Source organism: Carassius gibelio, chromosome B2, assembly GCF_023724105.1.
Source record: "Carassius gibelio isolate Cgi1373 ecotype wild population from Czech Republic chromosome B2, carGib1.2-hapl.c, whole genome shotgun sequence".
Classification (NCBI taxonomy): domain Eukaryota; kingdom Metazoa; phylum Chordata; class Actinopteri; order Cypriniformes; family Cyprinidae; genus Carassius; species Carassius gibelio.
Genome location: NC_068397.1, coordinates 15,673,681 through 15,687,877, shown reverse-complemented (window position 1 = coordinate 15,687,877; position 14,197 = coordinate 15,673,681). Strand labels below are relative to the sequence as shown.

The 14,197-nt window shown below is 38.1% G+C and overlaps 1 protein-coding gene across 1 annotated transcript in view; it reads right to left on the bottom strand.

The window, feature by feature from the left end:
• Nucleotides 1-10,440, bottom strand: part of LOC127951025 (serine/threonine-protein kinase OSR1) — a 12,704-nt gene extending 2,264 nt beyond the window's left edge. Inside the window, exons 1-18 of the mRNA XM_052548612.1 lie at nt 10,189-10,440; nt 8,925-9,037; nt 5,796-5,904; nt 5,548-5,689; nt 5,384-5,439; nt 4,884-4,993; nt 4,702-4,803; nt 3,430-3,563; nt 3,291-3,339; nt 2,687-2,752; nt 2,483-2,605; nt 2,339-2,377; nt 2,153-2,254; nt 1,976-2,043; nt 1,256-1,308; nt 1,099-1,167; nt 950-1,014; nt 1-860 (exon numbers count right to left, since the gene is read on the bottom strand). The exon at nt 1-860 is cut by the window's left edge and continues 2,264 nt beyond it. Of these exons, the coding sequence (XP_052404572.1) occupies nt 786-860; nt 950-1,014; nt 1,099-1,167; nt 1,256-1,308; nt 1,976-2,043; nt 2,153-2,254; nt 2,339-2,377; nt 2,483-2,605; nt 2,687-2,752; nt 3,291-3,339; nt 3,430-3,563; nt 4,702-4,803; nt 4,884-4,993; nt 5,384-5,439; nt 5,548-5,689; nt 5,796-5,904; nt 8,925-9,037; nt 10,189-10,258 (1,545 nt within the window). The 5' untranslated portion in view covers nt 10,259-10,440 and the 3' untranslated portion in view covers nt 1-785. The remainder of the gene's footprint in view (nt 861-949; nt 1,015-1,098; nt 1,168-1,255; nt 1,309-1,975; nt 2,044-2,152; nt 2,255-2,338; nt 2,378-2,482; nt 2,606-2,686; nt 2,753-3,290; nt 3,340-3,429; nt 3,564-4,701; nt 4,804-4,883; nt 4,994-5,383; nt 5,440-5,547; nt 5,690-5,795; nt 5,905-8,924; nt 9,038-10,188) is intronic.
• Between the last annotated feature and the right edge of the window lie 3,757 nt (nt 10,441-14,197).

Sequence of the window (14,197 nt, the reverse complement as noted above, 5' to 3'; positions counted from 1 at the left end):
AAAAGCCCAATATCTCATTTAATCTCTCTTGCACCTCCTGTGTTCACAGAGAGCTGGCAAAATTAAGTGAGAGCAAAATGATCAGCATATCTTATGTTAAAAAAAATCATTCGTGCAGTCTGGCATAAGCCCATGCAAAAAGATGGGAATGTGTCCCGATAGTGAGAAAGCAGCGGAAATGTGTAACCGTGAGGTGCAGTGCACGGGTGTAACGATGAAACATCATATCTGACGGGGTTGTGGGTGATGTGGCTCCCATGTTTACTGGTTAATGTGTAAAACCATACAGTTCTGATCGCTCCAATATGATGCACCACATTGCAGAGAACAGCTGACTTTATAGCGGTGCCAAAAAGCACCCTTAAATGCTACTGAATGACAATCCTCCCCTCCGCCTTCCTTTAAGGTACACAGCTGAAAACACACACAGTCACTCATTCATTCATTTCACAGATGAGATCCACAGCTACAGTCTACCTACAGTTGTAAATTCAGTAGTACTATCCAAAGTAAGGCATTCTTTTGACATCTACCAGTATTAGGAGTTGGTTCAGATTGTGCAAATGTTTAAAGCAACCGAAAACAAAACGTACATCAATACTGTAAACATCTGAGGTGCTCGAACTCGAATGCAGTCCTATTCGACATTTGTTAATCCTATGTGGAGTCAGGTTCCTTCTGTCTCTTTGGCAGTAGTGGTTTCTTCAGGCCAATGAAAGCATTTACAATGCACTGTTGTGCAAACAAGTCTGTTTTTTTTCTTTCTCGCTGCTGGTAATACTGTTTTAACTTATACTCAGCTGAGCAAATCCCATGAGTTTAACGTCGTCTGGAATTTCAGAGCTGTCCACTCCCGATGCCTAAATGGAAGAAAGATAAACACAGAGCCAAATATAAAACAACACCTTTGGTGAGTAACTGACAGCTGCATCACAATCTAATGACTTACCAGCTTGAAAGTGACATTTTTGTGGGTTTGTGGATCATCGACGATTTTCTGCAAATTGGCTGCAACTAAAAGAAATGAATGCAAGTTATTTTCAGCTTCTGTCTTTTTGGTGTGGGGCAGCAATTGTATTTTTATCTCGACAAACTCACCAATGACTAAGTCTCTCCCATCCACCAGCCCTGCAGACACAAGCTCCTGAGACACTCCATCAGCTGTGTCTGGATATAGAAGACCATAAGTTATACAATTTGACAACTTGCGCGATTAGAAATGAGCAAGAAACGGGGAGATATTTAGTGCACAAACCTCTCCCAGGCATGAACTCAAATCTGATATCGTTCAGCTCCTTCTTTGTATTCCTGGAGTGAAAATAAATCAATAAATAAAAAGTCTTCGGATTTGTTAAACCGTTTCATATGAATTTTTTTTAATTTTATTGTAGAACTAACCTGTTATTTGAGGTTTTTTTTTTTAAATACAGATACTGTTATTTTTAATATTTTTAATTTTAGTGACTGTGTTATGTGCTTTTTTTTATTTCTATTAAGCTTTTTAATTTGATTTAATTTCCTTTTTAGTAATTATTTAATCGTTTCTGTAATTCCACTTCCGCAGTTGGTTGCTGAGGAAGTATTTCAAATTTGTGTGTAAATGTTCCATATAATATTTACGTTTCATATGATTTCAGTTCTATTTCATTTCATGAAAAGATTTTTTCGTTTTGTTTTAGTTAACAATAACAACACTGTAAAGGCCTTTCTTTCAATCCTGCACCAATGTGCATCCCTCTAAAAACATTTCTAATTATGACTGATAAATGAAAAGAAAAAGAGTAATTATATCAGTTTCACACAAAAATTGTACTTTTAAGTTACTGGGATAAGTGCTTGCATTTTTACACAATGTAAAATGAAAAGATGAGCCAACACAACCCTGTTGGAAAAAATGCAAGTGTCCTCAACAGCATGGTTAACTCTAACCTACCAGATCTATTTGGTAATAAAAAAGAATTCTAATGAAAAATACCTTAATCTTAGAACCAGGCTGATGGGGGTTTTGCCTGAGTCTTGCCCTGTCGTAGCAGGTCCACCGGCCTGCAGGGATACAATTTTAAGATCTAAAGTCAAACTTACGTTATGAACCAAGTCCACTTGTTTGGTCATTCTCACTGCTGACACACACGTGACTCAAAGCAGAGCTCACCTGGGAGCCTGGAGAAGACGCTGATATCGTTGCAGTGTCATCTGCAGCATGTGGCACTTCAGCTGCTGGCTGCAGGAAGCTTGGTGAATCCGCTGGAAAGATCTTTTCGAAAGAGGCAGAAAACAGATTTCCTTGAGAATGGCTTAGAGGTAACTCAAAAAGTAGGGAATGGAACTAAACTCTCACCTCTGCATTCTGCACAGCCTCGTCCTTTACTCTTGGTGACTAAAAAAAAAAAAAAAAGAGGATAATTCAAAAGACTTGCTTTATTCAAATCCACAGGCTAAAATAAAGCAGACTTTGGTAACGTTGCAGCAGATGAGTGTGTACCCGTAAAGCGGCCACTGCAGCCTTTCCTTCCTCACTCTCCACGTCCAGCTCATCATCGCTCCATTCCCACTCTCCATCTTCAGTCTTGTGCAGTCGACCGCTGGAGCCCGGAACCCTTCGCACCTGTGCACACACACAACAAAATGCTTGAGGCACAAGGACTAAAATGATGGTGTAATATTTATCAGTAAATTTCTCACCCACCTTCCTTGATCTCTCTCCTATTGTTGGCGCCCTGTCCAGCAATTTTTCCTTCAAGTATTCATTGTTCTGTAAAAAAATTGTGACGAATAAAATTCAAGTTTCGAGCCAGAAAATTAGTTCTAAATATACTCACAATTTTTATTACTATATATTATGAATAATTTTGCAAATGAAATGAAATCAGGTTATACTATTCTAAAAATACATTAGAGACAGCATCCTCTGTGGGTCGTAATGTAGCACTGCAGTGGCGTACAGGCCTCTGTGTTTACGCACAGACTACAGTGCTACTGAGCCGCTAGGAATGAAAGTCTGCTGAGGCAGCACTGTGTTTGTTACAATATGGCCTGAATCCCATGAGCAGGAAATGGCCTTTTGAAACTCTAATCCTGAGCATTTGTTACAGTAAACCAAGCAGGCTGGACCAGTGGCTGGAAACGTTTAGGTGACAACGACTGTAGCCAAACTAAATAATTTTGCCTACTGGAAGTAGCAATTACATAAAACAGACCACACATTTATGATCTTAGATTACCAGTAAATGAATAAAATCCCTTCTCTGGTAATTTCCTGTACTTTACAAAATGGGGTTAAAGTATCTCACCTTGGCTTTTGTGAAGAACTTGTGTTTTAAGAGTTCAGCAGCTGTAGGACTGTTGAAAAAACATTGACAATTGATAATATGACCAAAAACAGCTAGTCTTGATAGAATCAAGAGAACTTCAATGAAAAACATGCACTACCGTTTTTCTGGATCCTTCTGGAGGCACAAGGAGATCATCTTCCGAAAAGATTTGCCGTATTTTTTAACCATCTCTTTATCTGTAACTCCAGTCTCTAGACAAGGAGGGTCATTCTGCAGGGTTAACATGAGAACCTAAACCAAAAAAGGGGAGTAAAGAAGAAATCAAGAAAGACCAAGACAAATCATTACTGTGGACAAAGTATAACTCTAAAACATTACAGGTGCTGTATGTAAGTTTTTGACTCTACTAAAGCATAAAAATACCATAAAATGTTTGCAGATTCTTCTTTGAAAATGTGCGTTCTGGGCCAGAATATCAGTCTTTGTTTTGGTTTGTGAAACACGCCCACTGACAGTTTACCCAATTGTATTTCAGTGACCCAGGTTGCCAGTTGGTGGAAACACAGAGTATTTGATTTAATTCATAATAAAGTGCGCTTGTTCCTGTTGTTGTCATCAATCTGGCAACCTGTGTGTCTAATCTGAGGAGTGGCCGGGTGAAAAAACCCTCTCCAATATTTTCAATTTGGACTTCAACACCTAGTTCATCCACTCGGTGTCAAGCACGAAGAAAATTCTTCTTCTTCTCACACATTTTGTTCATCAAGACACATTTTTTTATGAATTTGGAAGCCTAAATACAAAAAAAGTTAAAGTTCGCTATAAACAAACAACAACAGAGTTGCATAACCTCAACATAAGCACCACTAAGCTTTTAACAAATCTTTTTAACTTCATTTAAAATCTACAAGCTGCAATGTTCGAGTTAAAAAAAAGAGTGCAAGAGCAGAAGTAGAAAATCAACAAGGTTGCAAAAGAGGACTAGTGAGTAGAGAGTTTGACTCCTAACCCTAGGGTTGTGGGTTCGAGTCTCGGGCTGGCAATACCATAACTCTCTGAGTATGGGTCACCATACCTGGCTCTAATGAACTTCACTTCACTTCATAACTTCTCCTGTTTAGTGTGATGAGGTCTAATGTCCTAATGTTAGCAACCACCTTTTTCAACATGCATAAAAACTTCAAAAACAGTGACTGAGGTATTACTGATGTATTATATGTAATAGAATACAACATGAATTTAAGCATGTGTTAACCACCAATCAATCATTTAACCAAAACCCATTAAAAGAAACCCACTGACTTCATGCCAATGGAAACGAAAGTGTAAAATGCCAACTCAATTCCAGATTTTACGATTCATCACTCCTTTGGCAGGTTTCATAGCAGACTCTCCATGAACTGAACACGAACAGTGACTTGCTGCTTACCTTCATTGGAGGATATTTGTGATATGGAGCAGCCCCAGTTGCCAGCTCAATAGCTGTAATCCCGAAACTCCAGATATCAGCTTTGAAATCATAACCCCTAACCTGTCATTGAACAAACACATTAGCATTAAGTTTCCAAAATATATGAAAGGCAATGTAGGAACAGGTGGGACAACACTAACCTGCTCCATCACCTCGGGCGCCATCCAGCATGGAGTTCCTACAAACGTCTTCCTCACTTTGTTTCTAGTCATGTCTCCACCAGTTGCTAAAAAGGCACTAACACCAAAGTCTTCAGGAGGAAAAGCAGATGACAAAGCTATCATTATATGCTTTTGGTGCCAAGCACCCCCTATAATCAAATCAAAACCTTCCTAGTCCAGAAAACGAGCATCTAGAGGACATTCCCAGGCTTTGAAAGCAAACAGAATTATATTGCCTTTTTCCTGTTTGCTTTAACAAAATAACTTTTTTCCCGCCAAGTATTACATTCAGCAAAAAGTTACATAAACACTAAGGAAATCAAATATTACATTTTAAATAAGAATAATTTACATTTCTAAAAAACATTTTACATTTGAGATGATTAAAAAAAAAAACTGTATATTGAAACCCTACTACTTAGCCAATTACTTGTCAATAATCGGAAGACAAAAATAATGCATTGACAGTGAAACTCCACCTGCAATTTGAACAGAGCCATCTTCTCCTAAAAGAATATTTCCAGCCTTCACATCCCTTAACAGAGTAAAAGCACAGGTCAGTGTATTGCTCAGTGACTCAAAGTTTGGACTGGAAAAGGAAGCACCCATAAATGTGATAAAAGACACCAAACCATTCATATACCTGTGAATCTGACCGTTTTTGTGCAGATAATCGAGACCTTCAAGCACCTCTTTTAGTATGCTGGCAATGCTGGCCTCATCCATGACACCCGATTTGTGCTCCCCTCTGGAAATGATGTACTTAATAAAATCAAGAACTGAGCCTGAAACCGATATGAAGCGAAGGATATTGCATTAGGTAGCACTTTGTTTTCAAAAGCTCAATTAATAACTTTAGTTCATTCAAGACCAGCTTTTAAACTGACTGACCACCACTGAGCAACTTCATGACCAACCAAAGCTCATCCTTGACCACAAAAGAGGTGTAATAAGACACAATATTTGGGTGATGGCACTGGCTCATTGCCTGGATCTCTTTCTAAAAAAATAAAAATGAAAATGTTAGGAAGCATTAAACTTTTAAATATAAACAGAGGTTTCTGAAAGGCAATTATGGTAAGTAATCACAAACAAAAGATCCCATTCAGATCGCTATGAGTGCTTAACCACATCCTTCTGGGAGAAATTACTTTAAGATGCTGCCATTCATGAGTTTTATGCTACAGAACTGAAAGAGAAAAGACCCCAGAATTGCAGTGAATAGAAATCTTTAAACACAAATTTACATCAAACTTATTAATTGAATTAAACCTATTCTACATCATAAAAAGACACAAGTGTAGCAGGGCTCCAGACTGCGACCAATTGGTCGCATTTTGCGACCAAATTTTGAGAGTGTGCGACTGAATTTTACATCCAGTTGCACATGTGCGACCAGTAGATTTGCACACGCACGCACGCAAACACACACACACACTTGCACACATACTAATGAGACGCGAGCACATTGAACACATTGAGTGATGCCTGTCTGTGAAGCGGCAAATGCATGTGAGAAGAATAGGGAATGGCCACTGTAAGTGGCTAAAATGTGTGGAGGGGGAGGGGCCTAGAGATAATTCAGCGCGCGTAGACATCTGTGGGAAGGAAACAGAGACAAATATCTTCACAACCTGATATGTGCGTGCGTCTGAGCTATGAGCAAGCGAACTATTGATTCGTTCTTCCGACCTGCGGCTAGTGTACCAGTGCCAGAGTCTACAGTGTCACCGTCAGATGATGATTCAGAGTCAGAGGTTGGTGTGACGAAAAAAGTCTGCACCAGGGCCGGCCCGCAAATGCTAAGGGCGCCACTCATCCATAGGGGTGCCAGAATGAGTGAACTAGTGAATTTTTTTTATTTACATATTTTTTTTTTTATAATAGGCTACTATTTAAAAAACATTAATTCGAAATACTTCCAAATAAAGCAAAAAAAAAAAAAAAAAAAAAAAAATCTGGCTCTTCAATCTTCCCCCGCCCATCGAGTGCTTGAAGTGCGTCAGAAACAGAGCGCGCGCACGATCAGTTGTTGGTAATTTGTTGTGTAGCATGCCCAACGCCGCATCCAATGTAGACAGCACTGCTTTTGTTAACAAAAAGCTCGTAGAAACGGGCCTGGCAGCTCACGCCAGTTATAGACACGGTGAAAGTTTCCTGATTGTGACGGAAGGCCGAATTTACATGACACATTATAAATGAGCATAGTCTGCGATAGATACAGTGCCAAAAAGAAGAGAAGAGGATAAAGACAGAGGTAAAGAGATGTAGTGAAAGAACAATTTATTGCATAGGAGTAAGATACTATAATTTCATGGCAGTTATTTTTACCTTAAACTTAATGTTAGCAGTTGATCTGAGTCCCCAGACTGTGATTTTGTACAATCATGTCATTTTTAAGACATATTTTTTATTATCACTTTTTTATTAATGTTTTACTCTACATTTGTGCAGTTTTGGGGGGATACAGTACAGGCCAAAAGTTTGGAAACATTACTATTTTTAATGTTTTTGAAAGAAGTTTCTTCTGCTCATCAAGCCTGCATTTATTTGATCAAAAATGCAGACAAAATTTAATATTGTGATATATTATTACAATTTAAAATAATTTGTTTTCAATTTATTATACTTTAAATTATAATTTATATCTGTGATGCAAAGCTGAATTTTCTGCATCATTACTCCATTCTTCAGTGTCACATGTGACATCCAATCTATCACATGATCCTTTAGAAATCATTCTAATATGATGATTTATTATGAGTGTTGGAAACAGTTCTGCTGTAATGTGTGTGTGTGTGTGTGTGTGTATGTATATATATATATATATATATATATATATATATATATATATATATATATATATATATATATATATATATATATGCTAAAGCATGAACACAATGACAGGGTGAAATGGGCTGTGATGCATGGGGCGCCAGGTAAAATCTTGCCTAGGGCAGCAAATTGGTTAGGGCCGGCCCTGGTCCACACTCACCATTTTCGAGAAGACTGGCTGTAAGAATTCAGATGGCTGAGGTACTACAAGCATTAGAACTACCTTTCACCAAATACAAAAGCCAGCTCGACCTTCAAAGGAAGAATGGCTTAAAACTTAACGAAACATACAACAACGATACAGCATGCACACAAACTTTTTTACTAAGCACATTTTTTATTCTGAGTGTATGGAATTTTGTTTACTATTTGTACTGTCATGACAGCGATGGTGCTGTCAGTTTATCTTGTTGTTGCATCTTCAAAAGTGCAGAATAAAATGTGACACTGAATTTGAAACAGCACATTGTAATTTCTGCATCTATTATTAAAGTATTTATTAGTAATACAGTGGAAATTAGTAGATTTGGTTAGCATGTTGATTTACGGTGTGCGCCCCTAAATTTTCTGGTTGTGCCCCTAAAATTTTCAGTTGGGGGCCACTGTGCTCCTAGTGAAAAAAGTTAGTCTGGAGCCCTGTGTAGATAGCTAGTCTGGTCTCAAAGGCCATTCGAACTGACGGTTTAATCACAAACCAGAAAGTCTTTCCTTGTGTCTGTGCCAGTTTAATCCTCCTCTGATTGACAGACATGTGGCTGCCTTGCGCATGACCCTGCCATTTGGCAAAAAAGGTCATTAACTGAGGTGAATGGGTCAGATCTACATTGTATAATTTCTAATGAAACTGAAATCTTGACAATATGTATGCCTACAGAAAAATGAAATTGTATTGGTAGATTTAGTTTGCAGAAATTAGTTCAATAATTAATTTACCAAAGGGTTCAACTAGTCTGTTTTTGTTTAAAGAACATTTGCATAATGCACAGATTTATAATTTGAAATATTTAATCTCACATGCTGTAAAAAAAAAAAAAAAATCATTTTAGTCTGAAGCACATTTAATTATAATAAAACAATATAAAAGTAAACTACCATCCATAAATAACCTGTTTAAACAGAGCCATCCTAATCAAATACCTTTTTGTGGTGTGTCTAATTCTATGAGCAGTAAACAGACATTACCAGAAGCTCATCCATGCTGGTCTGGCATTTCTCAAGATTGATGCGTTTAATGGCCACCTTCTCTTTCCTGGGTTTGCAATATGCAGCCTGGACCACAGCTGTTGCTCCACTCCCTATACAACAGCAAAAAAAGATACAACATTTGTGTTTGTTTGTTTTTTATCACTGATTTTGTAATACAAACAAAAATCTGCATTTGAAATAATGTACTAAGAATATATTAGAGATGACTGATGCAGAGAATCATAGTATCTACAATCCAAAAATTAAATATGTGTTATTAATTATTAATGTGTTATTAATTTTTACCTTTTCTCTATTTTTTTTTCCTGATAATTTTGGTTGTAATAGCATACATTCAGCCAGAAGTCTATATAATGATAATAATAATAATAAAATGGCTTAGCATTTAGTATTTGGAAAACAAAAAAAGTTTTTTTTTTTCTTCATTAAAACACTGATGTCGTCATGTAAACAAATGGTCAAATTAAAGTGCATTCATCTGATGTTGGAAAACGTGATTTTTTTTTAAATATATAATATTTAATGACATTGCTTTTTTTGTCCTTTAAGGTGCTCTGTGTAACATTTTTAATATGACACATGAAAGTTAAACAATATCATGGAATGTTAATCATATGGTACCCCTAATGTTAATTCATATGGATGAATGATGATGTAAAAATGGAGTTATGTTTTGATATGCATTCATTTCAGATTATACTACACTTCCTCGTATTTGTTTCTCTTTCCTTCAGCTTAATGACAACTTCCCTCGTATAAGGGAGATGAAACACCAAATGCAAATGTCTCAGGACAATCGAATCAGCTCTGGTTATGCGTTTAGAAGTTAACTAGCTAACTTAGTTAAAGTGTTCTTGTAATACGTCAAACTTTCATCTAAACAACCGCCTATCTGCATGAACATTATATGAAGCATCTTGTCACCTAACTAGCCAGCAAGTTGTCAACTGTAATGGTTTAAACACCAAGCCATATGTCATATATAAATCAAGATGAAATCCATAAATCAATAAGTAAATCAGTCATTGTCCGCAAAGCATTACAGTCTGCTGGCATGTCGGGTGGCTAGTTAGCATGGCTAACACAGACTGAACATCTTACAGTCGATGACTCGATTACTGATGGAGCTGTGAAACAACACAGACCATCTGGGCCCCAGAGATCATGACACAGATGTCTTAATCTCCGTTCTGCTATCACTGATGTGATCTGGATGCGGATGTGTGATGGTTTAGCTCACCGATCACCTCCTGTAGCTCATAGTCATCCTTGTCGATTGACCAGGTTTGAGAGCTCGGGTCTTCGGACATGACTGCAGTCAGATCGCGTCACACGCACGCGAGCGATAGAAAACGGACGAGCGGGATTTTAGGCTTGATGTACTTATGCTGATCTTGCCGACTGCTATCAGTCTCAACACCCAAACTTTGCCAACAGAGATGGTGACCCCGCCTCGGGCGGAAAACGGTCTTCCTCGTGTTAAAATCTTGGAGGCGACCTAAATTATGCCACGTTACGCCACCTACCGGTTATGACGCAGAGTCAGCGGGGAGAACAGCTCCTCAGTCACTCCGTCCATATTAAACATGTTATACTGTTATACTTCACGTGAGTTCTTGTATGTAACAATTGTAGATATATATATATATATATATATATATATATATATATATATATATATATATACACACACACAGAGATGTTATGAATAAAGATGAATTTTAGATGTTTTTTTTTTCTTATTTTACTCCCACCAGATGTCACTAATCTGGCTTCAAAAATTGGATTTGAAAGGCATTGACTCTATTTCAACATGAAATACGGCATGTATTGAAAAGTTTACTATATATATATATATATATATATATATATATATATATAGAGAGAGAGAGAGAGAGATATATGTTTATTTTCAATGAGAAGAAATTGTTCAAAATAATTTAATAAATATTAGTTTCAAGAATTCATACAAAACGAAATATCAAATATTACTGAACAAAAATATATTTACAGGAGCAATATGTATGAGGAGCATGACAACAACACTATAATGCTAAAACAACATTCTCTCTATCCAGTTCTATGCAAAGCAATGTGAACTAGAAATACTGTGCCCATTGTCCAAACGCATCTAGAAGTTACTAGAACCTTTTTTAAAAACCAGTTAATATAGAAATTTGGAGTTTAAATTACACACAGTAAATCGCTATAGTAATTACATTTATTAAATTAATAAATCTGATTTCATTAACCAAAAAGTAAAGAAAGTTGTAGTTACAGGTGACCTGAGTGAACTAAACATCTAGTTTCTTTAAAAGACATTTTTTCAAAAATCCTCTGTCAAAACTTTGCTATACCCCATGCAATATTTGATATACATAACCTCTTCCAAAATTCATTAAATTATTAAATTCTGGTGATCAGTTTATATAATAAATAAAAATTATTTTGTTTTTGTGACAAAGACTGCAACACTCAAAACATAGACTCCCACTACAAAAAAATCACATTAGAAACAGTGAACACTAGGGAGCTTAAATCCAAATTTATAGCTACACTGCCACCTACTGGATTTATTTCAAATTAAATTATTTCTGCCCCATTGATTGAGGCTGGGACTCCACTGTGCTGTGGTATCTGGCACCAAGATGTTAGCAGCAGATACTTTATGGCCTTTATGGATTGGACTTGTTTGTTCAGCAGATTCTCAATTGGATTAAGATCTGGGAAATTTCGAGGCCAAGTTAACACAATCCATAAAAAGGTGTACAATGGTCTGCAACAACCCTAGGTGGGTGGTGTGTGGCAAAGTATCATCCACATGGATGACAGGACCTGAGGTTTCCCAGCAGAACATTGCCCAAAGCATCACGCTTCCTCCGGCGGCTTGACTTCTTCCCATATTACATCTTGGTGCCACCTGTTCTCCAGGTAAGCAACGCACATGCATCCAGCCATCCATTCAAGTGATCTAAAAGAAAACATGATTCATCAGTCCAGGCCACACTCTTTCATTGCTCAGGGTACAATTCTAATGCTCACGTGCCCACTGTTGGCCCTTTCAGCGGTGGACTGGGCACCCTGATTGGTCTGCAGCTGAAATGAAGAGATAATGAGTGTTACACACACACACACACACACACACACACACAGGGTACGGAGAGTATTCAGATCCCCTTAAATTTTTCACTCTGTTATATTGCAACCATTTGCTAAGATCATTTAAGTTCATTTTTTCCCTCATTAATGTACACACAGCACCCCATATTGACAGAAAAACACAATTGTTGACATTATTTGCACATTTATTTAAAAAGAAAAACTGAAATATCACATGGTCCTAAGTATTCAGAGCCTTTGCTCAGTATTTAGTAGAAGCACCCTTTTGATCTAATACAGCCATGAGTCTATTTGGTAGTTTTTCACACCTGGATTTGGGGATCCTCTGCCATTCCTCCTTGCAGATCATCTCCAGTTCTGTCAGGTTGGACGGTAAATGTTGGTGGACAGCCATTTTCAGTTCTCTCCAGAGATGCTCTGGCTGAAGTCAGGGCTCTGGCTGGGCCGTTCAAGAACAGTCACGGAGTTGTTGTGAAGCCACTCATTCGTTACTTTAGCTGTGTGCTTAGTTAGGGTCATTGTCTTGTTGGAAGCTGAACCTTCAGCCCAGTCTGAAGTCCTGAGTACTCTGGAGAAGGTTTTTGTCCGGCATTCATCTTTCCCTCCATTGCAAGTCGTCCTGTCCCTGCAGCTGAAAAACACCCCCACAGCACTATGCTGCCACCACCATGCTTCACATGGGACTGCATTGGACAGGTGATGAGCAGTGCCTGGTTTTCTCCACACATACCACTTAGAATTAAGGCCAAAAAGTTCTATCTTGGTCTCATCAGACCAGAGAATCCGTCAGGTGTTTCTTAACAAACTCCATGAGGGCTTTCATGTGTCTTGCACTGAGGAGAGGCTTCCGTTGGGCCACTCTGTCATAAAGCCCTGACTGTTGGAGGGCTGCAGTGATGGTTGACTTTCTACAACTTTCTCCCATCTCCCGACTGCATCTCTGGAGCTCAGCCACAGTGATCTTTGGGTTCTTCTTTACCTCTCTCACCAAGGCTCTTCTCCCCCGATAGCTCAGTTTGGCTGGACGGCCAGCTCTAGGAAGAGTTCATGTCATCCCAAACATCTTCCATTTAAGGATTGTGGAGGCCACTGTGCTCTTAGGAAGCTTAAGTGCAGCAGAATTTTTTTTGTAACTTTGGCCAGACCTGTTCCTTGTCACAGTTCTGTCTCTGAGCTCTTCAGGCAGTTCCTTTGACCTCATGATTCTCATTTGCTCTGATATGCACTGTGAGCTGTAAGGTCTTACTTATATAGACAGGTGTGTGGCTTTCCTAATCAAGTCCAATCAGTATAATCAAACACAGCTGAACTCAAATGAAGGTGTAGAACCATCTCAAGGATGATCAGAAGAAATGGACAGCACCTGAGTTAAATATATGAGTGTCACTGCAAAGGGTCTGAATACTTAGGACCATGTGATATTTCAGTTTTTCTTTTTTAATAAATGTGCAAAAATGTCAACAATTCTGTGCTTTTCTGTCAGTATCGGGTGCTGTGTGAACATTAATGAGAGAAAAAAAAGAAACGTATGCAATATGGCAAATGGCTGCAATATAACAAAGAGTGAAAAACGTAAGGGGGTCTGAATACTTTCCGTACCCACTGTATATATACACACAGGTGCTTCTCAATAAATTTCCACTCAAATTGTGAAACTCGTATTAAATAAATTCAATGCACACAGACTGAAGTGGCTTAAGGCTTTGGTACTTTTAATTGTGATGATTTTGGCTCACATTTAACAAAAACCCACCAATTAAATATTTCAACAAATTAGAATACTTCATAAAACCAATTTAAAAAAACATTTTAGTGAATTGTTGGCCTTCTGGAATTTACTGTACATGTACTCAATACTTGGTAGGGGCTCCTTGTGCTTTAATTACTGCCTCAATTCAGCGTGGCATGGAGGTGATCAGTTTGTGGCACTGCTGAGGTGGTATGGAAGCCAAGGTTTCTTTGACAGTGGCCTTCAGCTCATCTGCATTGTTTGGTCTCTTGTTTCTCATCTTCCTCTTGACAATACCCCATAGATTCTCTGGGGTTCAGGTTTGGTGAGTTTGCTGGCCAGTCAAGCACACCAACACCATGGTCATTTTGGCAGATGCCAAATCCTGCTGGAAAATGAA